Source organism: Anopheles aquasalis, chromosome 2, assembly GCF_943734665.1.
Source record: "Anopheles aquasalis chromosome 2, idAnoAquaMG_Q_19, whole genome shotgun sequence".
NCBI lineage: Eukaryota > Metazoa > Arthropoda > Insecta > Diptera > Culicidae > Anopheles > Anopheles aquasalis.
In genome coordinates, this window is record NC_064877.1 from 35,012,501 (window position 1) to 35,040,000 (window position 27,500).

Sequence of the window (27,500 nt, forward strand, 5' to 3'; positions counted from 1 at the left end):
TGGTAGTAATAATACGAGATACTGTTTTGATTCTAGTAATTTCCACCAGGATCACTTTCGATTCTAAAAAGCACACAATCGATCGCTGGAAATCATTCGTACAATCGCCTGAGTCGAAAGCGAATCCTTCCCGAGTATGGACAATGCTATCGAAACGGAACATCCTCTCCATAATCTAATCCGGTTCCAGTCGTAGAAATGCCAAACGGACCAAAATAGCAACCTTGCTGTGTGTTATTACCTATCATTTCGACCCGTAGTGGCTTTCCCACGATTAATTTTGAAAACTAGCCCGCCCTGCCGCACAGCAGGCTAGATCATCATTACCTAACACCGATAATTAAAGCGTTCATCGTCGCCGTTGATGATGCTGGGTGATGCTTCGGCTGGCGCTTCGCTGAGAAGTTTGCGAAGCAGTAAATGGGGCGCCGTGGATCGTGCGTGCATCACAGTTACGCCCACCCACGTGGGAGCGACAGCTGTGAGACACGCAAGAGCACTAACTAATGCAACTAGATACACAGAAACGCACACCATTGCAAGTGTGTTACGTGGTATAATTACACATTGCCATTACTCTAGCACCTCAGATAGACAACCTGGCTGAGCTACGGAGTGAAGTCATGACGCTAAATTTAATATTATTAGCCCATACCAGAGCGATCTACTATAAGACTGCGCTGCGAAATGCAACACACAAAAAAAAAACAAACCAACAAACCTGACGGACTGGACCGAATGTTTGATAATGCGACAGCAGTTGGCGCAACTAACTGGTGCACCATTCGGTTAGTTCCGTTTAAACTTAAGTACGGGCTAACATCTTTCAGTGAGCATTCGTAAGGTAGGTAAGGGAGGGCAGTCATTTTCAAAGCTGACTTTAATTGATCGCAATTGAACCGTAAAATCCCCCCTCGGGCTAAATATACGTAAGACGTCGAGAAGGGGCAAGTTAGTAGGGAAGGGATTGTTCTTTAAACATCTCGAACACAGCTGGTGAACCACGATCGCGACGGGGATGATGTTGAGGAGTCGCCGAGTAGCGTCACTGCTTGCATTGTGGCGCACGCGCTACACTCGCGTGACTTCTATTGCTTGCTGGCGGTGTGCTGTTACCATGCTTTGTATTGTAGCCATACAAATGCTCCGATAACTTGCTTACCACCTGCAGTCAACCGGTTCGAGGTAAAGGTGAATCCATATATCCCATCCAGCCGTTTAAAACGGTATAACGTCACCGCTTTAGCACCGATTCATGAACCCAGTCCACCCACGAAAGCTCGTCACCTTGCTTCTGTTACGTGACGCATTACTAGCATTGAAGCGCCATGTAAGGTGATCCATGATTACAAACTGAAACGGATTTTTAGCTTCCTCGTTGCTCGTTTACCACAAATTATCCATTAAAAGATGGTTAAATTTGTTTCAATTTTGCGTTAATCCGGGCGCAATATAAAGAGCACACCTTCAGCTGACGGGTGAGATAACTATCGAGATTCATCTCCATTAGGCAGCGAATCAGCTTCGCCGCTTGAATGAGTTTCTTCACCATGCGGTCGCATTCCGAAACGCCAGCACCATATTTTCCCACAGCACATCGCTTATTTGATATTTATTGATAGAAATTGAACCATCAATCCGATGGCTGATTGGATCACCGTGTGATTGTGGAATTGAAATCCATCAACCACAACGGTGCTCCCGGATCGGCCACCTACCAACCCCCTACACCCTCTGGAGTGTCATCTGGTTAGCCAAACGACCGTGATTGTGTGGCACCATCGATCAGTCCCCGTTCCGCCTTTTTGGGGGAATCATGGGGCGCCGGCCTCGTCGCGCTACTAATATTAAATCGTAAATGGTTTTGAATAAATAACCCAAACCGGACGGCCGAACTTGTGGGTGGATAGCAAGAAGAGGTACCACCCTCCTCCTTCTGCAATAACCAGCGATCGGACCGGGAATAGCAGTCACTGTGTGTCTGACCCTGAGACATTCCGCGCTAATGCTGTCGGGCGGGGGTGGGGGGGAGCTTGTGCACATGAATTCATTTGCCGAGCAAAGTATGGCTGCGCCATCGGACCCCAGGGGGATGTAGATGCATACTGCAGATAAACAAAAGGGTGAGCAGCTGAGGCTGAGGTTCGCACGGTGGTGACGGTTGGGTGAGCACCATGAACTTCAACTTGACGAATTGCGAGCACCATGGAGGACCGTCGCGCCGTTACGCCACATTGCGACAACACTACCGAACACCCTCGCCTCCCCCCTTCCTTCGCCACACGTTGCTCCAGCTCCGCTTGGAAGCAGCATTCTCTTCCTGATAATTGGGTGGTGCTGCCGCGGACTAGCTGCAGTAAAAAAAACGAAACAAAACTGTAAAAAAATAAAGCAAAGACAACTGAACCGTGAAACTGACGGTTCTCTTCACCTCTCCCTAGCACCCCCCTGTGTCTGCTTCACGCCCGCTGACAGCTGATCACGTGGATTGGATTGAATCCAGGCAGGGAGAAGAGGGTGCACGCGCGCGCTCGGCCCGGGCATTCGCGAAGCACGCTGTCGCCGACCCGGTCGACCAGTGCCGTGTGACTTGGTGTGGTGCCATTACCGTACAACCGTTCCCCACCACCTCGCCAGTTACGGTTCGTTAGCATAGAAATGGAATTGTGATTTACACTCTGGCCTCTCTCACACGCAGTTCCACCGTCCGTCGGGATCGCACGGCGCAAGATACAGCTCAACCAAAACCAAAATGAAACACAAAAAAAAGAAAGAAAGCAAAATGGGATCCATCCCCATGACCTATTCACCGGCCGCCACAGACAGAACGAACCCGCAAAAGATGAGAATGATGAGAAACTTTTATGCCCCGCGGGCGAATCCAGATGAGCATTGAGCGCTACGTAGCGCGCCTAGACGGAAATTATGTGGTAATGTGCTCTCGGATACCTTTTTGGGCGATGTATAGCCCACCCTAAGAGGCGCCGTGGCGCACAAAGGAAATTAAAAAGTGATTGTGCAAATTTCAATGTCCCTCTGCTAAAGATAGCCGCCTAATGCTTTTGCTGTCCGATTGCGGATCCAAGGTAGAGCTCCTGAAGAGAACCAGACATGATGCCTATCGGATAGTCAGGATGTGTGCAGCGCGGTAATGGTGATTTTCCCATGTGACCTGCACCAGTTTCCGGCTTGATCCAGGCTAGCGAACCACATTCCCATTCCTGTAACCTACATTACCATGCAGCTGACCCGATTAGTTTCTGCACGCTATTAGCTCACGATTAGCGCCGGTATACTGACCTGGAATGGAATGAAGGAAAAGGAGAAAAAAAGGACATTAGATGCTTCCGCTTCTCACCAGGGGCATGCGTATCTCAACTCAAGCAAAAGTACAACACTCAACGTGCGGTCAACGGTGGGTAAAACCACAGACCACACCACAAAGACAGATGCTATTCATTCAAAATACGAACACTACCTGTAAGATATCAACAGCCAAACGGCAGCGTTTGGCAAACCATTACGAAGAGGTCGAGCAGAAAAAAAAGGATATTAAAGGGCAGGGGTAGCAACAGAACACCGGCGAGCTAATAATTAATAGTAGTTGTTAGAGGCGCGTTTCGGGACGGAGCGATTTAGAGTGACTACACTAAAAACCTTGATAAACACCCGATAGCGATCGCGCAATAGATTTCTCGCATCCAGATGCAGAAAACACGTAAGTAACACTTTTCTATTTTGGGGGAAAACGATGAGTTCTCATTCTGGTGCTTACAGGAAATTAGTAACCAACAGGAAATTATTTTCTAACCACAAGCGAACTAGAGAACAGTGTAAAAAATGAACCAAAAAGGCAATAGAAAAGTGATGTAATGCCAACAACCATTCTAAGGTCCTACCATTTACCGTCTCTGATAATGCAATCGAAATGACGAAGGTTACACAGAAATGCTGTACATCTAATCAATTCCACCAATGGAACAACAAGCACAGTTATCAGCAAAATCGTACTGGCTAGCCACAGAGTAGCAAAACCTAAACCTATCTCTCTCCCAGCAAAATTTTGATTTCACTTCAATGGAGGCGCCTAGTCTTTCGATCGTTTTCGCGCTTATGTGAAGTTCTAGTAGATAGAATCTGATATCTTCCAGCCAAAACCTCTCTTAAAACTGAACATCACTCAGCAGAGGATCCATTGTTCCATAGAAAACGGTTGAACAACTTTAACCTTTCCGAGCAACGAAGCAACGACAACGAGAAGTTTCTCTTTTCTTCGCTTCACAATCAATCATGCTCGGATGACCCACGACGACGACCGCCCGACACACGACGCTCCGTCATGGACCGTTGGCATTATTGAGCTTTGTTTCGGTGCAAGCAACCAATGATAAGAAAAGCACCCACGAACGAACGCCACGAATGCGGGTTCTCTTTCGGGTCTTTTTCTCGCCTTGCATGATACCGATCATCATGCCCGCATAATACACAATGGATGCGAGATGATGAAAGCTCCCGGGAAACATTCCTTCATGCAGACATTTATGGATTATGCTGAATATGGATAGGTTCTTCAACTTTGTCTGTAACTATACTTTGATATGTTGTTGGTTCCTTTGCCAGAATTCAATTGTTTAAAACATTGTACATAACTTGTTTTAAACCATTTGAATTCTGGCAAAGGCGAACATAACTACAAGATACGATTTTACACCGTGTGTCACTATATAGCATTAGGTGCAATCTCGAACGATACCCCTTTCTTTAAGTAAAAGAACCTTACAGGGGAATTTAACAGAAGATAAACGGTCACGTACATATTTTGCACGTTTTGCATCTTTCATTGGAGACTCACTAGCGTGTAGGTAGTGCGTACTCACTGTGGGCCATCATCCATCACTATAATATTCATGAAGATGTTTACGACCGCGTGAAATGCGCTAACAACATGTTTATCATCGCACTACAAAGGACAACGACACTCGGGCGATAATGACTGTCTATTCTACACTATCGTGCGCTCTCGCGTTCTCACTCTCGTTCAGACCGACGACCGAATTTACATTGAAGTAATAAAGCATCTGGCCTCTAACCTTATCAGTCAATCCGGTCGCTCAATTAAGCCATAAACCGCAACAACAATAATCATAATATCCCATAAAATGCTATCTAGCGTAACCTTTCCTTGGCAGACGACAGCTCATGACGGCCGCCCGTGAATTTACTTATGGTAATGACATTGATGACTGAATTACCCCATCATCATCACGAAGCTTTTCGCCACCCAGCTCTTTTGCTATTCGGATGGGTATTGATCAAACAGCGAATCAAAAAAGCCAATCTAAGCTGGAAGCGCTTAAGAAATTGCGCAAAACAGAGGAAAGGGCGGGAAGTTTGTTGACCGAGGTCCGCAACAAATTCGTTTGTTCGTGACATTAGGCTAAAGCAAATTTCTTATTCACACGAAAGAGCTGAAAGGGAAAAGCGTTTTACTGGGCAAAAAAAAAACACCAGTGTGGCGCTCCTTCATCCAACAGCATAACATAACCTTTGTCTACAGAAACTTTATTCTAAAAGTATCCTTTCTACCAACGCAAAGCTTACGCAACAAAGTCTAATGTTAGGAAATATCATTTATCATTAAATAGTTATGCATAGTAGAGAAGGTCAGGTTAGTAACCCTGATTCCCCGATTGTACCACAAAACTGAATGATTCACACTTGGAGAGCAACAGTGTGCGGCGAATCAATAATGAATGGTGCACGAAACACCATTAGGCATAACACGCCGGATTGAATTGATTAGAAACTATGTAGTAAAGGATACTATCATAAAGAAACCGGTGAAGTCATGAGGTAACAATACGACAATACAATATGACATCTGATTGCTTGTAAAAACTAGATAGCACACAAAAGCCACCAATCGTTGCGGTTCATCAATTGAATTCAATGCCCATTTTTCGTTTAAAGTATGTTAAACAATATAACGACGGACTTGTTTATTAGAGAAAATGAGTAGCACGCAGAAGTGTAGATAAAACTAAACGTCTGTTAAATGATAAATTGACTAAACTTCAGTAAATCGATAAACGCCAGCGTCAAGTTATGTACAATCACAGCTTTACATGTGAGATCATAGTACAGTTGGCTTCTAATAGACTAATTGCAAGGGAGCCTACGCAAGAGTGAGCGATTCAATCTAAAATACCATATTACCTAGCGATAGAATACGAACACATTTAAAACGCAGGCAACGAGAGACTTACGCTATGCAACAGAGGATTTTCATAAATCAGTCAGAAAGTGTATCACGAAGAAGGAATAGAGAGGCGTACAAAGGAAAATAATATGTAAAAAAAAAGAAAAAAACAACAGAGCCGTACAATAATGAGTGTTTAGAGACAGGAGGGCTAATATTCAATACATTTTTCACTAGTAGCATATGCAACGAATTATAAACGCAAGACCGAACCGAGCATGATATAATGACCAAATGGTAGCCCGACACACCAGATGCTGGTGCGGGGAGGCTCACATAGTTCCTCTAGTTAATGCAACAGCTGCAAAACCCCAAACACGATACCAAAACTAGACAAATACATGGTAGACGGAGAACGAAACGAAAAAAAACAAACGGCAAAAAAAACATATGCAATACGCGACACGAACAAAGTATCTAAAGTAAACCATCTCAACGCATCCACAGTTTGGATGTACTACAGGCACTAAAACAGGGGGGAAACTGGGTGAAACTGGAAGGCAAACAAAAACCAAAACGATAAGGGAAAACGCAAGGAAAACAAGAAAGAAAACTAGCCACTGCGTGTAGACCATTCCATATACCCATAAAGTCGTGCGAGAAGATTTCTTTCAGTTTGCCCTTTTTCCGGGATTCCTGTGCCTGTTGTTGTTGCAGTTTGTGTGCTGTGTAGCGGAGAGCGAGCGGTGCGGATGGGTGGTTCGTTGCGTGAGGCACCAGCGATACGACGACGACGACGACGGCGACGACGGCGAGGATGATGCGTGCGTGCATGGGACGCGACGATGAGCCCCAGAACCAGAAGAAGCCCAGAAGCCCCGAGGTGCGTTGACAGAGACCAAAGCAAAGAGCAAAGTGGTAGGTGCGGGCGTAGAAGAAGACAAGAAGAAAATAAACAATAGAAACATACAGCCACAAACACAAAAACGTGCGAATGTCGATGAAGGATGGGAAGGAATTCATTTTCGGGATAGTCATTTCGTGACCAAAGACCCCACACACCCGTAGCATCCACATCACGTCCAGCGATCACGCGTGAGAACGAAAAGAAAATCGATCAAAAAGTGGGTAAGGAAAGGGTGATGGGAGACGGGAAGGGGCAGCATGAGAGTAAAACCACCCGTTTGTTTATTTGGTTGTTAGAGTAAATGTCATTGTTGGTTGTGGCGTCGTGTGTTAGTAGTTGTTGTGCGAATGCGGCGGCGGTCCGGGTTCGCGAGTAGAGTGGTGCAGTGGTCGTGTTGTTTAAGGGCGCGTGGCCGCGCAGAATTGAGCGATTGAGTAAGTGAAAGAATTGTATCCACGGTACAGAAGCACGAAGCAGCAGGGAACAAAGAAAGAGAAGAGAAAGAAAAGAAAAGGATAAATTAAGCAAAGATCCAACGTTTATCAATAAGTATCAATGCGTAACAAGTATTTAGAGCAGAACATGTGAGGCGCATACACAGTGGGTTTTCAATTTTGAGAACGATGATATCATTATTGAATCGACTCAATAATTGGCATGCATCGATACTAGGCACCATCGTTTCCATTTATTGGGCCCTTTTCGACATGAGCGGCATGAGTTTTAAAAAGGAAATAATGTACCAACAATGATGCTATCTTTGAAATGTATGACATTCGTACTAAAAAGGGGATGAGAGGACGTTTTACTGGAAGGATTTGGCGTTTGGATGAAGGCGTTCGACCCTCAAAAGCGCTGGCAGAATCGTTTTCAGAAGGCCAGTAGTTCGGATTCGTCGGATCGTCGTTGGAATAATCAATTAATTTTTGCTCTCTCAAATTTATCAAAACGGAATGGTTCGACGAAGCTCGTGATGGAACCCATCCACCTCCATTCCTTCCCAAAACAATTCTCAAATTTAGGCGCCTTAAAGCACAACTTATACCATCTTGCGTCGAGTTTATTTTGATAAGTCCTGTTAGATGAGCATTTGATTAGTTTTCCATCTAATTGTGAAGATTAATTTTTCAAAATTTCAACCCAAGTCCTCCGCACCGATTACCGAACGCAGGACCGGCGTCACGCTAGGGAATTCAATTTTCTCTGTTGAATTGGTGACGTGACGTCTGCTCTGTAATCATACTAGCAACAGTTAGCAGCAGTAGCACCAGAAGCAGATTACAATTTGGAACGAGATATCAAACGGCGGATAGAGCATTGAACAGCGCGTCATCCCCCGGGGCAGAAGCTGAAGTTGTCTACTGGTGCCCTGACGTTGTCTAGTTCACCATCGGTCGTCTCTCGTGGCGTGAAATGGAAATTACATTTACACTCTAATTGCACAGCGCAAATTGAACCAGCAAGCCAATTTCCCGTTTGCCAAGCACCCGTCCCTTCACCACCACGACACGCACCCGACGCCCAGCCCGACGACCCGGACGAGGAGCACGGTGCTGCTCTTTCCTATTTCATTTTCGATTTTGGCCGATGGCGCTCAAACCGTTCGGGGGGGAGCATCTTTTTATGCGGTGAACAAACCACACCCCATAGAAAACCCCGTTGAATGCTTCGCAACCCAGTTTATCTTCTTCTTTTTTTTTAACAACACCGCCGGCAGCGCTTGTCTATCAAATATCCGTCCACCGAATGATGAAATGATGCTAAATGGGTTCCCGGCGTAAGATGGCCCAAGGTTAACACTGGTGAGGGAGGATTCCTCCGATCGACGGCGTTGTGATTATGTGGTTGAAAAAGCGGGGGTTCTGGTTTGGAGTACTCCGTCGTGCTGGCACCGAAAATTGAATTGAAAGAGGGGATAACGAGACCAGCCCTTTGGGGATCCCGAGGCATCTTTTCTACGGTGAATTTTCCCCATGAAAAACTTTGTAGCTTTTCGTGGTGACCGGGACGAACTGGTGAAGGCAAAAGGTGTCTTCACGCCTGTAACGACCTTCCTCTCTCTCTCTCTACCGGCGATGACATAACATCCTGCGCCACATTATAGCTCACCAATTCGCTCCGTTTGCCCTGGAGCTGATGGTTGGCTGGTTGTTGCTCGTGAAATGAAACCGGAACCCGATCGTTTACCGCTGCCAAGCGTGGCCCGTGATAAACATGTAACACCGCGAGCGGGAAGGTTCGCTGCCATAGACGGTAGCTTCCTGCCCTGCCCTGGGTGGCCATTTTGTCAAATCTAAAGACGAAACACGGTGTCTAGAGGTGTCAGCACATTGGACGCGCACGACGGTGGCCGGGTCGCGGTGCCAAGTAATAGCCAAACGTGATTCTAACGCAACGTCAGGCACGACAACAGATAGCAGCAGCTCTCTTCTTCTGTGTTATGGCATCATATTTCAGCCATCCATTATGCTATTGTTACGGTGATCTTTGTTTGACACGTTGATGGTGTGTCATTCGGTACAATTTAGATTCGCAACATTTTCAAAGCGGTCCCCTTAGGCTTAGGGATCCTCTATACCCACAAATGATATTCATGGAGGAGGCTCTCTAGTGGGCCCGAGAGATGGACATGTCTTAATCTAAAACATTACAGCAGTCACCATTAACATTCATTACAAAAATATTAACGATATAAAGTGATTTCGTTTATCTGCAAATCTTTCAGCTGTAAAGCAACAAGTTATTTAAATATTTTCATTCAGCGCGAAAGAAATGTATTAAGCACGGCTTACGATTAGTTTTTAAAAGGAAAATACATCTTTAGAACTACCCAATAAAACTCATCCTAGTATCAGCTACGACAGTCACGTGTAGCGCACAGTAGCTATCGAATGATTGCAGCCGCGCTATTCGCATTCACACAATGGTACCGGTCCAGAATGCTTAGAATGGTTTTATTATGCATGCATGTGTGTATTAGGCTAGTGTTGTTGAGCAACAACACACCCGCACTAGCAGCGATATGTTCGTGTGAAGCACGTGCACGTGCAGCTAGTGGTTTTGCATACTTTATTTGCGGCTTCACATGATCATCGTCGTGACCAGTTTGGACGGGGAGCCGCGTGCCTCTAATCGATGGATTTCAAAACACACTTCAATCACTATGCAGCAACGAGCCGCCACCGACGCATGCCAGCGCCCCGTTTTCCTATCAAACGATTCGTTTCCTTGTCCCTTGGTTTGGCCGGTAGCGCGGTAGTTACAACAGCAGTTAACAATCGGTTTTCGGTTCCAGAAGTACTAGAGTATTTACCTCAACGCACATCCGACACGAGGAAGTCTAGGCACGATACTAACTAACCGGCATCCCCAGCTAATCGTCATGGCGACCCCACGCACACAACTGTGCCGGCCAGACCCATTAATTTAGTTTCAGCCTATTAGCCGGTGGCTACACAGCACTTCCATGTTGTGTGCTAATAATTAGCACGAGAATCGCAATCACACCATCACGCTCTCGATTCACGCAATCCAGCAAACACCGAGTTTGTTTGAACGTTCAATGATCACTATCTGGCAGGGATTGAGTTTGGATGCATGCTCAACGTGTTTAATTTTCTTTTCGTACAAGTGACTGCCCTAAGCATCAGCATTTTATCAAATACTAGGAATAATAAAAAGTTATGCAATAAACATTCAAGCGCATTACAAAATAATCACTGTGCTAGTATGCTCCACACTATCCACACTTTAGTGACACATTATTTTACTTTCAGTTCAACTGTGCACATTCTAAAAGAACAAAATGAATTCTTAGCTAAACTGGTTGCTGATAAAACAAAAACAAAAAAACAGAGACAATTCACAACTGTCTAGCATGGAAGCCATGTGTCAATAGGATAGTCAGTTTTAAAAAAACAACACATTTAAAGTATTACGGACTGCACGGCCTAATGGTTTTAGCCACTAGGCATACAGCATCAATTTTGATTGGTTGCTTTTACGGCCGGTGAAATACTATCGATCGTGGCACGAAGAGGATAAATATAAATAAAAATAATAATAACAAGGCAGCCGCAGCGTAATAAATTTATCTTTCGGCAAGTATCCGCAACAAACGATTCCATGAATGATTTATCATATATCCAGTACTACGAAAAGAGCATCGACTGGTCCAGCGACTGCCCCTACCAATATCACTAAGCCGAATTAAATATGACACAAGAGTACGGCATGATCCTCGCATGTAACAACATTAGTAACATGTAACCATATTTCATACCATATCCGTCTTTGAAGGAGCATTGCACTAACCTAAGTAGACTGAACAAATTGGATGAGACGCTCTAGGTCTAGATACTCCATGTACTTAAGGAACCAACGGTTTCAAGTAAAGCTTTCACCAGAACCGTAAATCATTCCACAATGTTGCACTTTCATACGCTTAAGCCGACCTTGCCCCAATCGACATCTAGACGATATTGATGGATTTGTTTCGCCGAATTTACTCGATTTTGTTGACGAGCATGTCTTAAAGGCTAGTGGTGTCCCTCTGCAGAACCCTTGGTAAAGAAAAACGGTTGTTTGTCCGTGAACATGTAACCTAGGGTATGCACAGAGTGTACAGCGCCCTTTGGCCAGGGCGCAACAAATTTGCGCGGTTCAAGGTTCCGCTCAACAGCCAAAATTAAAAATGAATGGTGTCGGGTGCATTCTGCAGTAACACGCGCTAACCATAAATCAGCACGGAACGTTGATCGTTCTGTCATAAACGGTAGTCGTCAGGAGCAATTTCAATGCCGTTGACTGCAATTGAAGGTGGCAAACAACCATCGGCAGAGGTATTTCTGCAGTACATCGTCAAGGCCTTTAGGGCTAAAAATAGATAATAACTAACACAAACGTTCTGAAAAATTGTAAACGATGTTCAGGCAATATTTGTATCAATATTTTGACTGGTGGTTTCAGGCACTTGCAGACAAACTAAAACAAAATGTTAATTATATTTTAGATGTCCAAACATCAAAGAAAGAACGTAAAATGATCTTCGGTTAATAACAAGAGCCAAGTGCTAGAGCCAAATCTATAACACGTGCAACGGGTACGATCAACTTCCTTTTCAGTGGAAACAGTGCGACATGTATTACACCCCGTGCGAAAAGTCATTGACAACATGCCAATCTTGTGCAAGGGCATCCACAGGTCAAGCAAGGAAAGTAACACCATTATAGGTTAAGCAATAAAACATCCCTCTTCGTTCCAGTGACGCACAATGCTTCAGAAAACCGTACCCTACGTAAAGTTTTTCGAAATAAATTGATTTCTAAGCTGCCCGTCGTTGCTCTGCCTGTGCTTTCGACAGCCACCTACAAGCAACTAAATTACTTAGTTTATTAGATTCATTATTTAATCGCCGCTGATGGAACGAAATTTTCAATTGAATTACATCACATCGTTCCGGGTTGCTAACATACGTATGTCGTGACGGAATGAAGTGAAGGTGAATAACAGCTGGAAACTAGTTTCACAAACTATCCACAACTACCCTATCACCCATCCGCGGCATACCCAGTGCTACGTTTGCTGAACGAATAGCGTTCTCACAGACGCGGTAAAGAACGCAACTGGACAGAAGACCGACGGCCACGAGCACGAGAAAGTAATTATCTACCTTTCATAACTTTTTTTCGGTTTTCGCCAAACTCCAGTCCATACAGTACAGTGGGGAGCGTCCGAGGAGAGCTCACCAAAACATCGAACGAACTCGCACCACGTTCGTTTACATCTAAACATCAGTGCGCATTTGCGTGGATTTTGGAAAGTTCGCTTGAAATATTGCTGATTGGATAATCGTAAAGTCAAGTCACTTTTATGGTTGGTTGGAAAGATGGTTTAGTGGCATTCGTAGAAAAAAAAACAAACTTTTTATTTCAAGCAAACATTTTCCAAGTAAGAACGAAAAGTCCAAATTGCCAATTCTCTGTGTAGTCGAATTGTATTCTTTGTATTTCGAAATACTGTACACCCTTGATTTTCACTGCTGATGACAAAAGCTTTTAGTGAAAAGTGGAAACTGTGAAAGCACACGCAACCGGCTTGATAAGGAAACGCGGTCACGCCCTTTTCGGTCACGCACGAAAAGGTAGGACCTTTTGGGGGGGCGCTTGGATGTTTCAGCCGCTTCGCACGCTCATGAATTAATGATTCCAAATACGAACCCAAGGCGGCACCCAACTGGCGGATGAAGACAGACAGCGATATGTCTTTGAAGCGTTGGGCAATGAAACATTTTAAACAACACAACCCACGCACGAGAAGAGCAGCTCCAGGGCAGTTTTCCAATCGATAGCGCAAAAGACAATGTGAAGCGCCTTTACCCCTTATCAGGACCGTCAGGATCGGAACGAACTCGAATCAATACACCCAACGAACCCCGGTGGTTTCCACGCGCCTTCAGCTCCTTCTTCGCAAGGAAGCCATTGTAAAGTGTGAAAAACGTCAACTCAGAAAAACTCTAGCGCTTACTAACCAATCTTCTTAGCACCGGGAGAGCCCGTTGGTTGTTGATTATTCGCCGCAAGTTCCTTGTGCCACAGTTGCCCAAGAAGAAGTGCACTCACGCGTACACTTACATATTATCCCTTGTTTCCTAATAGATGACGTACAGAAAGTGCACGCATTTCCTTGTGCTTTGCAAATTCTCCTTACTTTTGCTTCGACAGAATGGCGACCGGAGACAAAAAGCTTGCAACTGAAGCAAGGAGGATGAGAATGGTGGAAAATGGAGCCACATCCCACCGTGGCACCCACTTCAAGGGGATTTCTCATGCCGCCGGTCGCCTTTGGCCGCTCCATAGAAAGGAACGGAAGCCGAACACCGGCACATCAGAAGCGACAGAAGCAGCACCACCATCACCTGCCTCTTCGTGGTGGTCATAACGCTCACGTGCTGGTGCCTCTTGTGACGAACTATCGATTTTCTCAATCGCTGATAAACAACACAGAAAACGAGAGAAAGAGAGAGAGAGAGAGAGAGAGAGAGAGAGAGAGAGAGAAAGAGAAGGTTTTCCTGGCTGCCTAGTGGTGGCTTCGGTTGGATGAAAGTTTTCCGGACGACGGTAGATAACGCTCACCAGAAGCTAGTGGTGCACAACAACGAGGGGGGTAGTGGCGACCCTAGGTCGTCCAAGGTCTTCACCGAAAGGATGCACACAGGGTTGGTAGAGGTTAGCGAACGGTGGAGGTGTGGGAAGGGTGTCACTTGGTATTTTAAATTGCATTAGCAAGCGCGTGCAGCGAGCGAGCAGGCAACCGTAGTGTTGGCGTGATTCAAAGCATTATGCAGAAGAGCCTCCGTCACACTGGCGTGGACGTTATTGATGCAGCGACCGAATCGTACCATTCCCGTCCCGTCCCCGCTTTGCAACTCTAGTTTGACATCCTTTTCGTGGGTTTGTAACATAGTAGAATGCAGCGTGAGCACTATGGGCACGAAATATTCCATAATCTCATTTCGATACCGACAGAAACTCTGTTATGAAATTTCCATAAACAACGACAAATCGGGTTGGATCGATGGAAAACTGTTGAATGTCTCGTGAGGTGAGGTGAACTAGATTCTGCCTAAATCGGGGCGCCCCCCAACCCCGCCTCGTCGTTTCAGTCCATGTCAAGGACAATTCCTATCGGGAACAGCCGTCGGTAGCTTATGCTAATTCAACCGGAAAAGAGAGAGGGAGAGGGAAAGAACGAGAGGCAGGGAAAAAATGGGAGGAAAGCCAACTAACGCCCGATGGGTCGCTGTGTAAGAGACCGGTTTATTTGGGATACAGAGGCCGCTAAAGCAGGCGCCACCCCGTCCATCCACGCCTATGTGTGTGGTGGTGTTGACCTCATTCTTTCGGCTAGCTTAGCTTATCGACGATAGCAAAAAGCGATTATGCAGCCACGACCACCGCGACGACGACGACCAACACGGGAACTGTGAGACTAAAGTAAACGTGGATAATGGCGAAAGTATTTCAATATTTCATTGCCACTTGGCTTGAGCTGGATCACCTGCTCTCCCTCTCTCTCTCCCCCTCGCCACTTACTTTCCCTGCACACGACGTTAGCTCATTAGTGTACGGCGGTACTGGAAGCATAGCAGAAGGATTTATTTCCTTAGCGAGAAGCGGCCGAATAGCTTTGGAAATTTCATCGAAACCAAGAAGTTGTAGTAGTACCGATGCACTAAACATGAAAAGCACCTTTATACCTACTCGTTTATGGGATTGTTTTTAAAGAATATTGCAACACATTTTGTAGAATATCTTTAAGCACGTAATCTGGCCCGTTTCTGTCCCACCGGGATTAGGACACTCTCGGGGCAAAGATGAAAATCGGTTATGAGGTAAAAATAAACTCGAAAACATCAAGCAGCAGCCAGCAGCGCTTGCGTAGTGGTTGCGGGCGCTTCGGTCGGGATAAGTAAAGCACGTCAAATGGATAAGAAGGAAGTGGCCCAATTCACCGAAACGTGCAAATTAAGTAGACGGCGGAGCAACACGCAAATAAACGCGTGAATCACTCACTCCACAGCTAACGTTATTCACGCAAGGTCGCATAAATAAAGGGTCAACAACAAATGCAAAAAAACGGCGGTGCTGTTGTGTGCATTCAATTTAAAACGCGGTTCTTGTGTTGTTTTGCAGACACATGCTCTGGAAGTTAACACGATCAATTGCAGAATCGAATCTTCGGTAGAGGGAGACCATTCGTGCGTTGAATCATCGGCAATACGATAGAGTGATGTCGCTTTTGCGCCCCTACTATGGATCACAAACAAAGAGTCTAGCAGGCCAAGAGAATATGCTCACAAAATGATAAGATATGAGATCTTACCACCAGCGTCTTATCAGCACACAGTGCCATGAGTCAAGGTTGTTGCTGGGGCCCAGCAAAAGTTAGCAAAGGCGCGAGCGGCCGGTTTTTCTAAGCGAACAGTAAATCGAGAAAATGCCTTTATTCGATTGCTGCGAATACGTAGATAATCGGCAAACCGTTTGGGATAAAAGTTTTGAGAATTAATCATCTAAACTTCATTCACGGAATCAACCAGCTTGCCGCTCGCACATAAATTTTCAAATAATTATAAACTAACCCCCAAAAAGAAGCCCCACAACACAGCTGGTGCTCGGGCAGGGCGGTATTCTATTTTTGAATCCCGATTTGTTCTACTCACGGTATACTTTCAAGGCAACAAAACAAGGCAAACACACATACACCAAGAGTTGATGGTACGCATTCGCGGTCGGTTCTAACAAATCGTCCAGACATTCTGAAAACAACCACCCAATACTAATGACGTGTGTCCCATCATAACATCCCCTAATGTATCCCAGGTTCCCTTCGCTTCACATCTTCTTCACCGTCTGCTCTCTCTCTCTCTTATAGCGCTGCTCTGTGGTCGTAGGTTCAGAGTAATATTCATTAAACATCAGGGCGTTGGTTCGAAAACATGTCGAGACCGCCACCACCGCCGAGATGGGTGATCGTCGTTAAAGAAGAAAAACTCGCCACATGCTGGCTAGCCGGCCGGTTGCCGCCGCGTTTCGAAGGAGTTAAAAATAGAATCCCAACACGAACATCGTCCACCGATCGACCGACATCGCACACCCATGTCGCATATCGCAAGTACAGAGGAGTTCGGGCGGCAAAAACTCGACAACCCTCCAATGGAGCCAAAGATTAGTTCACCAAAATGATACGAGTATGAGTGTTTTTGCACGGACCCTGCACATCAAGAATATCATCTTGAAGCTACAGAGCATTTTGGGATTGATTTCCAAAGATAACTTTCACCTTGAGAATCTTTCATCCACCTGCCTCACTGGAGGAGATGGTAAAGGTTGCCACGAGTGGAGCAGCACATGGAACGCGTACGCCTAGTAACATCACACAAAACTGCCCAGTAACAGCAGCGACAACAGTATATAGCGAGCAGTGCTGGATATATTTATAATCACTGGATTTTTAAGGACAAAAATAGATCTTGCGCTTCGCTTCAAATCGTTTGCGCAAATCATACGATGTCTACATTCGTCTGGGCAGCATCAACAAGGGCACCGAGAGCCGAACCGAAACTACGCTCGACGATGATGAAAAGGATAAATATTAAGCAGCTCGTTTAATGTGATGTGAAATCGATTTCATTCGACGCGAGGTGTGAGCACGATCACACGGTTCACGGAGGGAACATTATGATCAACAACTACCCCATTCCTCATGCCGATGATCATCTTCTGCGCTGTGCTGTTTCCATGGATCCAGCCTGCTGAAAGCTCGGAGCGTAAATATTGCATCAACAACGGTGGCGAAGTAACACATATCATATATATCAGGGCCATATCAGGTTGCCTTTGACAAAACTAGTGAGTGCTGAATGTGGAAGAAAAATCGTTCTATCTATCGTATTCTTCGTCTAATAATAATAGCCCACCCCGGTCACGAAAACCATCGGACAACTGTCTCTGGATGCTCCAAAACGGCAATGGGAAGCAGTCACCGCTCCGTTTATGGATGATTTTGGACTAACATTTTATTTCCATTTCACCCTCTTTCAAGACAGCAGGTACATCACCGGCAGAAGAGTTTCATTCACTCACCTCCAGCCAAAAGAATTGTGACTTTCGCTTAAGGAAGCTATTTTTAAAACTGTTGCAAACACACTCTTTCCTCTTGCGTTCCGCCGTTCATTTGCCAAACTCAATGGATGGATAAAGAACCCAAAAAAAGGCCACGGCCCGCTTGAATACGCTACAGTATGAATCTCTGGTTTCGCTTAAGGAACCACCGTGGCAACCGCATGATGATGTTGATCCGCAGTTCCGCATCGAACAAGGGAAAAACAGACAGACACAGACACACAAAACACACATTATTCATAAGACTGATGCTGCTCCCGGACCATACTCCGGAAGCACTTTTGCTCGCATCACAAGACGACAACGACAACGACGGCTAAGGGTTTTCAAATATTACCCCCTGGATTTTGTTTTCTTTCTTCATTCTTTAGCTTGCTCTTGGCATCATTCTCATAAAATAAAAAATACACTCTATCCCATGTTGACCTACATCTCCTTCTCGCGGAGACAAAACGAACGAATCTATTTTGCAACAATAAGATATATAACAAAAGGAGTCTTTAACACAATACCACCAATCTCTGGCCATCCCTGTACCACGGATAAGGTATGAGATGATCTTTTCTAAAATCGAGAACAGAACTCATTCCCACAGTGCGCCGGGTATTGAGGGGAGCAAGGCATAAAAGACCCGTTTCCACTGGCATGGAATCTGGCCCCCCCCCATTATCTTCGAAGGTGGGGAAAAGAATCCTTTGCATATAGAACAACCGAATGATGGCTACGTGATAAGACAAACTGCCACCATTGACGCCGAACGGGCATGTAACTACAGATGTTACGTTTTGATTTATGATAACGAGCATCTAGGTCGTTTTTTTGTGAATGAGATGGCGTGTATTCATTCAATGAATAAAGACATGAGCACAGGTAAAAATCATACGCCAGCCACAACATTAAATGCCTGAGTTGACCTTGTAGACTTGTATTTTAATTATTTTTTTCCGGAAAGCTATCATTCAGATGACAGAACCAAGAGCTGGATATGGCTTTCAGAAACAATGAACAGTAAATAAACATAAGACGTGAACACGTGAAAGAAGAGGCTATAAAGTGATCCAAAACCAAACCAACGCGAAGCCACCATAGAGCTCCGGAACAATCAAGCTAGTCCAAAAAAAAAACTAACATCCAAAACAAACACTCAAATGCCTACATATACTATCCATCCAGATATTGCTGAACATGGACGATCCCCCCCCCCCCCCCCCCCCCCGTGTGACAGTGCCGGGCTGACCAAATAAGGAACACTGGGAAGTGTCTTCGTATGGATCGACCCATCCATAGCCAGATTAAGTGTGTATCGATCCAAAACGAGCAAATGGCTAAACAAACTACGACTAGAAATGGGTAAACGAAATAAAAATGGGGTTTTATTTTGCAGCTCCATGGGGGGACCTCTGCCGGAGAAACCACGGTAGTATCTACCAGGATTGATGATCGAATCCGCGATCCTCCGGAGTGCCAAGTCCATCTTGCTGCCTGATGGTTCGTCTTCTGCGGGATGGTTAGCTCGAGCTAGAGCTCGAGATGCAATTAAAAGAGCTTAACCATTAGATTGAACGATAGATGCCAAGAGAACACGAGAAACGAATTAACTTCACCCACGGTCGCCGCTGATGTTATTAAAGTATTGAGCTGTCAGCGATGTCACTGAAAACCGTCTTGAGACGAGGTAACAGATGATGCTAGCACAGTGTGCAAAATGTACAGCACTGTACTGCCGGGATTGATGTATCTCTCGGAGCATTTTCAAATGACAAACTTCTTCCGCCTCTACAACGGGCGCCAGTGCAGTGAAGGATTGATGAGCTAAACTGATGATGGCAGTTCTTCCCATCAGTGATCTCTTTGGCTTGGACCAACATCTTCGGTGGTCTTTCCATAAGTAGTTAACGATTTGGTGCTCTTGCCAGCGAATACAAAGTAGAGCAAACCAGATTGAATGGGAGTAGGGGAGAGTGAGAGAGGGAAGCAAAAAATGGGAAGAGACCATTCCAACGGAAATGGCAAAACATCTGAAACGGAAATACCACTGTGTATGCAGATGATTCCTCTCCTCCTCCTCGCGAAGATTATACTCCTCTTGGATCGGAACCGTACAATCGGAAATTACCATAGAATGAGCGGCAGAAAATCCCAACAAAAATCACGCGCGAAAGACGCGGTTACCAGTGGACCCGGGGGTGGTGAAAATCAGATCATCACCACCCATACCCGCGGCTAGGCGGCTCAATAAATTGTTTAACCACCTTCGCACATTGCCGCCGCAAGGGATTCCTTTTTTTCCCCGTCTCTCGATCTCTCGATGTTCTGTTTTTGGTATGCGCACCGCGCAACAGTGGAGAGCTCGCTCGCCAGCTCTTCTCATTCATAGCTTCTCGTTGGCCGGGCCGACGGAGGAGGAGAAGAAGGCGGAAGATGCACGTTCATCATCTGCTCTGTTTAGCCGCGGCTCTACGCACATAACAGCGCAGCTAACGGGAAAGGCGAGGGCGAATAGCGGCATCCAGCAGCCGGAGCCGGAGCCGGAGCCGCAGCCGCAGCCTCACGCCCTTGTGGCGGCTCTTTGCTTAGTTCTTAATTACATTTTTTCTCGCCTTCCATCTTTGGGTGTGTTTCACCACAGTGGAGGCGTAAGAGGGTATATCTTCGGAACGGGATTTTATACATGACGTAACGCGCGACCACGGCACCACCGTACAAGCCGTAGCCACTGCCGCTGGCTACGAGCAGCTTTACAGCAACCGAGATCCATAGCTCTGCGGTTGAAATTTGAAGCTATCATTATGATAACTCTATTGCATTGCTGATAAGAACGAAAGATCAGCGGTGTCGGTATGTGGGTCTTACTTTTAATGTACAATCACATTCCTTGGACTACATTAATTTCCAACCAACTGAATATTATCTTTTCAAAACAGTCCAGCTTCGTGATTGAATGACTCAATAGACCGAAATCATACACAGTGGGGGCATGATTTATAGATCATGAACCCCAAGATCGTTGCTGCACGTAAGTAGCAGTCGGGAACTACACGTAATTTGAGGCCAAATATGAAAGCTTACAATAAATAGCGACGACGTGTATGAGTTAGATACATTTTTATCCACACATTAACTACTTTCGGCAGCCATCTCATTCCCGTTAACCGCAGATACATCACGTTTCGGCAGCACCAGGCTGGTGATGCCTGAAACTCTACGAAATCACAGTAAACAATGCCAAAAAAAAGCCAGATGATAAGATCTAATGCACAACTTCTCTCTTGAGATACAGGTATGTTTTTATGTGTGCATCTAACCGATGATTGTGCCGGTGTACACGTGTTTAAAAAAAATAACAATGCAGTGTATTTGAACAAACGAAACGCGATTCATGAAAACCTTATAGTAGGGACTCCTAGGTGAGGGGTCTGAAACACACTCGGTGAGAGAAGGTGGAACACAATAGTGGATTCTATCAGTGGGGGTGGTGATTCGGTTTGTGGTACGAACGCGCCAATCAAGTGTATGTTTTGAATGAAGAAGAATCAAGAGAAGTGGTGGCATATGCTAAGTGGAGGAAACGGAGTTGCAACAGCTACGTTAACCTACCTTCTAACAGTCGCTGTATCAGGTTGTCCACATCCAGCACGTGATCGACCATTTTTTCTAGCTGGCTGGATGGCTGGCTGGCGGTTGCTCCTAAAGCGACTCTAATACCCGTTCCTCAAGTTTCCAAAAATGCCGCCAATCACTCGCTAATGACTAGTTTCGAACGGGACCGCTACAGCGACCGTAGGGGGCCACCTGCAACGACGTCTCGATACCGCGTAGTCACGATTTTACGCTAAACTGCACATCCACTCCACACTTTGATGGTCGAATAGATCAATAGAATGTTTCACTTGAACTACAGCCACAGAGCACTTGCTAGATTTTGGTTCACACTCTAACGCACTTTCTTGCACGAAAAGCCCCCCGCAAAGGGAATCTTGCACGCTTTCACTTTACCCGACTTTCACTTTGAACTATCTGGGGAGGCGGCGGCGGCGGTTACCGTGGCAAATAGCAAGGGGCCACACAACACGGGCACGAACTGCTGCTGCTGCTGCTGCATCCGATTTAGCCACTTTTATTCTTTCTTAAGTTTACTTTTGCTGCACTTGTACCACCTTGTTGGGTTACCTTGTTTCGTCGTTTTATCTAGATCTGAAAAATGCAAAAACCATTTAATTTTATATTTTCACACACTCCAGTGCTTATGTTTCCATGACTCAACTGGACCGCCAATTGAAATGAAGTTCTGTCTGATGCCTCGAGAATTAAGCGGCGACCACGCGCACGCGCCAATGATTTCGAATGCGCGCGCTCTCATGCAGGACGTGTTGTTGTTCCTGCCAAGCACACACACCCGCCGCACATACACAAATGCATGCGTGATTTGCGCAAGATTTAGACGCACAAAAAGAGATGGCACCTTTCCATGCGTGATTCTTGTTTGTTTTAGATCACATTACGCTCGGTTAGCATAAAGCCAGCCAGGCTGCTCCGTTTTACACAACACAATCAATAACCGCGACCGCTGCCAACGGAGAGCACCAGCGCCGGAATGCAACACCATCGGATAGACCGCACGCCGTACACACAAAAGTCGCTCGGTGCAACAGTGACCGGGAGGGCGGAAAAGCCGTTGGGGGAAGCGCGCGCGCGTTGGTGCCGCACACGGTTTCCGATATTTTTGGCCGGCGGTTCGGGATCGGGGATGGCGTCTTGAGCTCAAAATGGCACACGGTACGCCACGGAGAACCGCACATCACACAACCTAAAATTATATTGCTAATCCGTGGGGTGTAGTGGGGCGAGGGGGAGGCAGCGGAACACCGAGGAACACTCTACGAGATGCACCGGAGCGCAACAAAATTGCCAACACATCCGTCCGTCCGTTCGTCCGTCCGTCCGTCCGTCCAACCGACCGAGGCAGATGCTTATATTTTGTGAAAATAATCAGGAAACACACGGGACCGCCCTCTTCTATCTAGGGTGTCGGGTTGTCGTCACGGCCATCACGGTCACTACAGGGGCACGCACTTCAGTTTTCCACTTGGAATACCAGCCCAACATACTTTTCAAGCGAAAAGCGACTCCGTCCGCCACTGCACACACCTGGGAAAATGAACGGAAAATGTTTTTCCACCCGACTCCAACGTAGGGTGTCGCCTTTGTCGAAAGAGCGCGATACGCGCGAGCTGCTCTCACCGGACGGGCACTATGAAAACTCGCCCTCGCGGGCCAAAGAAAACCCTACTCACATTCCTTATCGCCTGAGCACAGTTTTCAGCCCTCGAATTTTCACCTTCAACTTATGCGGACGACATCGTCGCGGATTTCTGCGTGTGTTTTCTGGACTGCGCGGCCGACAATGAAAAAAAGCCAAATAAAACTAAGAAAGGGCTCTTACTGCAACGATCATCACTGTAGAGGTCGCACCGAAACCGGTTACTAGGTGGTACCAAGTGGTACTAACTACCCGGCACATTTCCGGCTTTTATACTCTCGTTTTCTGTATTTTCCATGTAACTTAACAGCCCCCGAGCACCTGGTGAATTTTTCCGGGGTTGGTAACGCCGGGAACCGTGGAAAATTCGCGCTTTGCAGTGCCAGAAACACTTGGGAATCGGTTCAGAACCGGTCCCAACAGAACCGATTCGGTTCCGTCGTTCCTGCATCGTCTTCCCCTTTTTTCTTCCTTCTTCTTTTCTGAGCTCGCGCTTCGTGAAAACGGGTAACAAATTTTCATCAAATTTCTCGTGTTGCTGCGTGAAAACGATCGACCGCGGGTGAAACAGTCCAGAAAACACACGCAGGAATCCGCGGCGATGTCGTCCGCTTAAGTTGAAGGTGAAAATCTTGCCTCTGGTTGCCGAAAAACGGAACGACGCGGTCTCGGTAATTCGTTGCACAAAGGCTTGTTTACGGTTCTCGTTGGTAAAAATGCCGCCAAAGGTGGGCGATCCTATCCAGCTAAACAATCGGACCTGCCGCCTATGCCTGGATAACTGCCAGGAGCTTCTACCGTTGGAGCGTGCTCTCAACCAAGAACAGCTGCAGAACGTCATCGCCAAGTTTCTAGAGATCGACGTGAGTAGGGACATCCAATGCACCAGGAACTCCACACCACCGAACAGTCGGTCATTTTCTTACTTTCAGTTGAAGGAAAACTCCCCGTTTTGCAATGCTTGCCAGCGTTGCGTGGACGAGGTGCGTCGGATAGAGTACTGGAGGGCATTCTTTATGGACAAGAATCGCATGTTCGATGTTCTTTGGACGTAAGTCACGGAGTCCGGAGGCGCGACGGAACTACCACCTAACAAGCATCATTCCTCTCCATTCCACCTTAGGCAACACAAACGATTTCAAGGCAACAGAAAGCCGAAGCTCTACAGTGAGGCGATCGTCCGGGACAAAAGAGTGATCGCCGATGGCTACATCATCGATCACATCGTGTTGGAGCAGAACGAGCTGTACCTTGATCCGATGGACGAGTTCGTAAAGGATGAAGAAGATGATGATCAGCTAGAGATTTTGGACGAAGTCAAACAAGAAGCTACTGGACAGGAATCTTCACCAGTGACCGAGGAGCTGGTGTATGAGGAGGTGGCCGTGGAGGTCGAAGACATCGAAGATGATGGAATGGTGCTCATGGCGGAGGAAAAGCATCAACAAGCAGATGACACCGACGAAGTAGGCATGGTGATAGAGGAAGCGGACGAAATTCTCCTGGAGGGCGAAGAGGAGGAGATACTCGATGAGCACATAGACGAGCTGCAGATAGCGAGAGAAGATTCGATGGCAGAGGAAACCGGCGAGGATGTTTGCCAAAACGAACCGGACAGTGAACCGATTGAGGAGAGTGGCAAAATCGAGGTTCTGGAACTGAATGGTGGAGTGTACGATAGCACACTTCACTGTTGTTACCTCTGCACGCAGGAGTTTGACGACGCGGACCAGCTTGATCAACACTTCCAAGAGGGACACCAGGATACTTTACCGTATCACTGCGACAAGTGCCTGTCCTATTTCTCCCCGATGGAAGCCGTGAACCAACATCTTGTCACGCATGTGTACCCGTACGTGTGTCTCTATTGTCGGCAGCAGTACAGTCACGAGGTACTCCTGGTGGAACACAACAAAACGTGCCATGCGTATCGCTGTCCGCACTGTTCGGCAGAGTTTGAGATCATGGCCCAGCTGAATGCCCACAAGAAAGAACACACCGCCATACTACGGCAGTCGAATCGATGCAAAACCTGTGGTCGAACGTTCACGCAGCAAGGCAATCTGTTACGGCACGTGCGGCTACGGTCCTGCGTGAAACCGGCACCGAAAATGGCAAAATCGAAAACGAGCAACCAGAAAGCCACCGCAGAACCTCAGAAAGCGCTGCGTGGTTCTAACAAGCGGCAATTGCCGGCTGATGGAGATGCATCGGAGTATAGCGACGACGTACGCTCGAAGAATCTGGTCGTGTGCCAGGTGTGTAGCCTTCGGTTCGAGAGCAACAGCAATCTAGCGCGTCACATCGATCGTGAGCACGCAGAGTTCAAAATTCCGCTCTACAGCTGCGACGTTTGTCCCAAAAAGTTTACGGTTTTCGAAAAGTGTGTCCGCCACCGGGCATTCCATCGGCATTCGAAGCCAAAGGAGAAACCGGTGAAAAAGGAGGATTCCGATCGGAACTGTAAACTGTGTGGCAAAGAGTTCCGCATCGAGTTCCAGCTGTTGCGCCATCTGGCCGATGAGCACATGCTGGCGTTGCAACTGTTCGAGTGTGATCAGTGCGATCGCAAGTTTTCCACCGAAACCAAGCTACGCAAGCATCTGTACAATAGCCATCGCGAGAACAAAACACTGTACGTTTGCTCGCACTGCGGGCAGAAGTTCGAGAAGAAGCTCACTCTGAAGGACCACGAGACGAAGCATCTGGGCGAACCGGCGTACCGGTGTGATATCTGCACCAAAACCTTCATCCACAAGCACAGCCTCGATCGGCATGCGCTCGTGCACAGCGATGCGAAGATGTTCGAGTGTGAGTTTTGTTTGAAGCGCTTCAAACGCAACACTACGCTGGTAATACACCGCAGGATACATACCGGTGAAAAGCCCTACTCCTGCGATGCGTGTGATCTTCGTTTCATCGATTCCAGCACACTCATCAAGCACCGGCAGCGATCGCATTCCAAAAACGCATGAGAACACACCCGGAGGCTGCCTTACGAAGAATCAGGCAATTTTTGTATTTTCATTTCTGCCTCCAGTTAAGCTATAATTCGTCCCTTTTTTTCGCCGTAACAGATAAATTTTGTCACAAAGCTTTTCTTTTTCACGACATTAGAAATACCGTTGGAGTCTAGGCATAAAATTAACTTTCAATAAAACTGAAAATAATATTTACAATCCGTGTTAATTTAAAAGGATTAGAATAATCGATTTGATTTCCTTCTGATGCGTTCGGTTATTGCCTGATGATAACAATAAATGAAGTGGGAACAGAAGTACTGCTCAATTTCGTGCGAGGGATTCATTCTGTTTTTATTGGTTCTATTTAAGTTCCATCGTAGATCATATATTCAGACGTACCTTTACACAATGGTCTGGAATATCGATGTCTTTAATTGCACCATTCGTTTCACAAATTGAATATTCTCTTGTACAGCTGAAAACAAGTTGAATGAAAAAATCATTAAAAGAGAAACATATAGACCTTCAAAAGCTTAAGATTCACTACGATACTAACAGCACAAAAGATTATAAACTTTGAAATGTGTCCTTCCCTTACAGTATATCGATAACGCTTTATAGCTTATCGTGTGATTCCGAACGATTTCCACAATAAATGGAGAGTACCATGACTTACTTCTTCTAATGAATTCCATGCCTGCTTCGTTGGTGAATCTGGCTGCTTTGTGGAAGAATCGATAGATGACTTGTCTGCAGCGTCCACAAACTTCTGTAGATTGAAGATAATAAAATAAGAAAACATTAACCGTGAATCAAAGAGACCTTCGAAAGGTGAGAATTAGGTTGATATTCCTCATTCCTTCCGGTAACAGAGGACATTTCAAATAACATCTTCCTTCAATCACTATCAATCACTTCAATCACAATCATTTCTAAACTTAAACGATCTAAAACGTATTGCGTGATTCTAAACGATCTACACTCTGGTGTGGTATAAATGGGTAAAGTACTATGCCTTACTTTCTTTGATGAGTCCAGTGCTTCCTCTGAAGAAGAATCACTAACCGTAGTTGTTGCTTCTAAAGAATCTTCTGGTAAAGGTGTGGATTCCAAACCATAAGCGTAAGTTATAAGCAATAGCACGCAGGCAGCGAGCGACAAGATAGTGATATGCTTCATGCTGGATGATGATCAACACTGAACAATACTTCGAATGAATGGCATAAGCTGACCGCCTGTTGCTGAATCCGTGATTGATCGATTAGTATTCGAGATGATAATTAGGACCGGGGGGAAGATCATGGTCGCTGAGAATTCTGGACAAGGCCAAATTGGGGAAACCCCAGAGAAATCATGCACAATGAAGCGCTTCGAGCGCTGCGATTTCGGAATTTGGCCGCGAAGGGGTAGATATCTTCTTAATTTAAAACGCTTTGCCGAGGCGAAACTTGCAACTTGAATGTACCTTTATTCAATTAAGTTCGTT

At 46.1% G+C, this 27,500-nt stretch overlaps 2 protein-coding genes across 8 annotated transcripts in view; one reads left to right on the plus strand and one right to left on the minus strand.

Moving 5' to 3' along the window:
- LOC126570926 (serine/threonine-protein phosphatase PP1-beta catalytic subunit) overlaps positions 1-23,389 on the minus strand; it is a 29,333-nt gene extending 5,944 nt beyond the window's left edge. The window contains exons 1-3 of one of the 7 annotated variants that reach the window (XM_050229041.1): positions 23,373-23,389; positions 21,389-21,985; positions 6,844-6,924 (exon numbers count right to left, since the gene is read on the minus strand). In XM_050229041.1, the coding sequence (XP_050084998.1) occupies positions 6,844-6,924; positions 21,389-21,440 (133 nt within the window). In that variant the 5' untranslated portion in view covers positions 21,441-21,985; positions 23,373-23,389. The other 6 variants (XM_050229040.1, XM_050229039.1, XM_050229038.1 and 3 more) reach the window with 6 other exon arrangements.
- Positions 23,390-23,544: 155 nt separating this feature from the next.
- LOC126570925 (zinc finger protein 708-like) lies at positions 23,545-26,353 on the plus strand. Its single transcript, XM_050229037.1, has 3 exons — positions 23,545-23,914; positions 23,984-24,102; positions 24,175-26,353. Exons 1-3 carry the CDS (start codon positions 23,768-23,770, stop codon positions 26,024-26,026), a joined length of 2,118 nt encoding a protein of 705 aa, XP_050084994.1. The 5' UTR covers positions 23,545-23,767; the 3' UTR covers positions 26,027-26,353.
- The last annotated feature ends 1,147 nt before the right edge of the window (positions 26,354-27,500 follow it).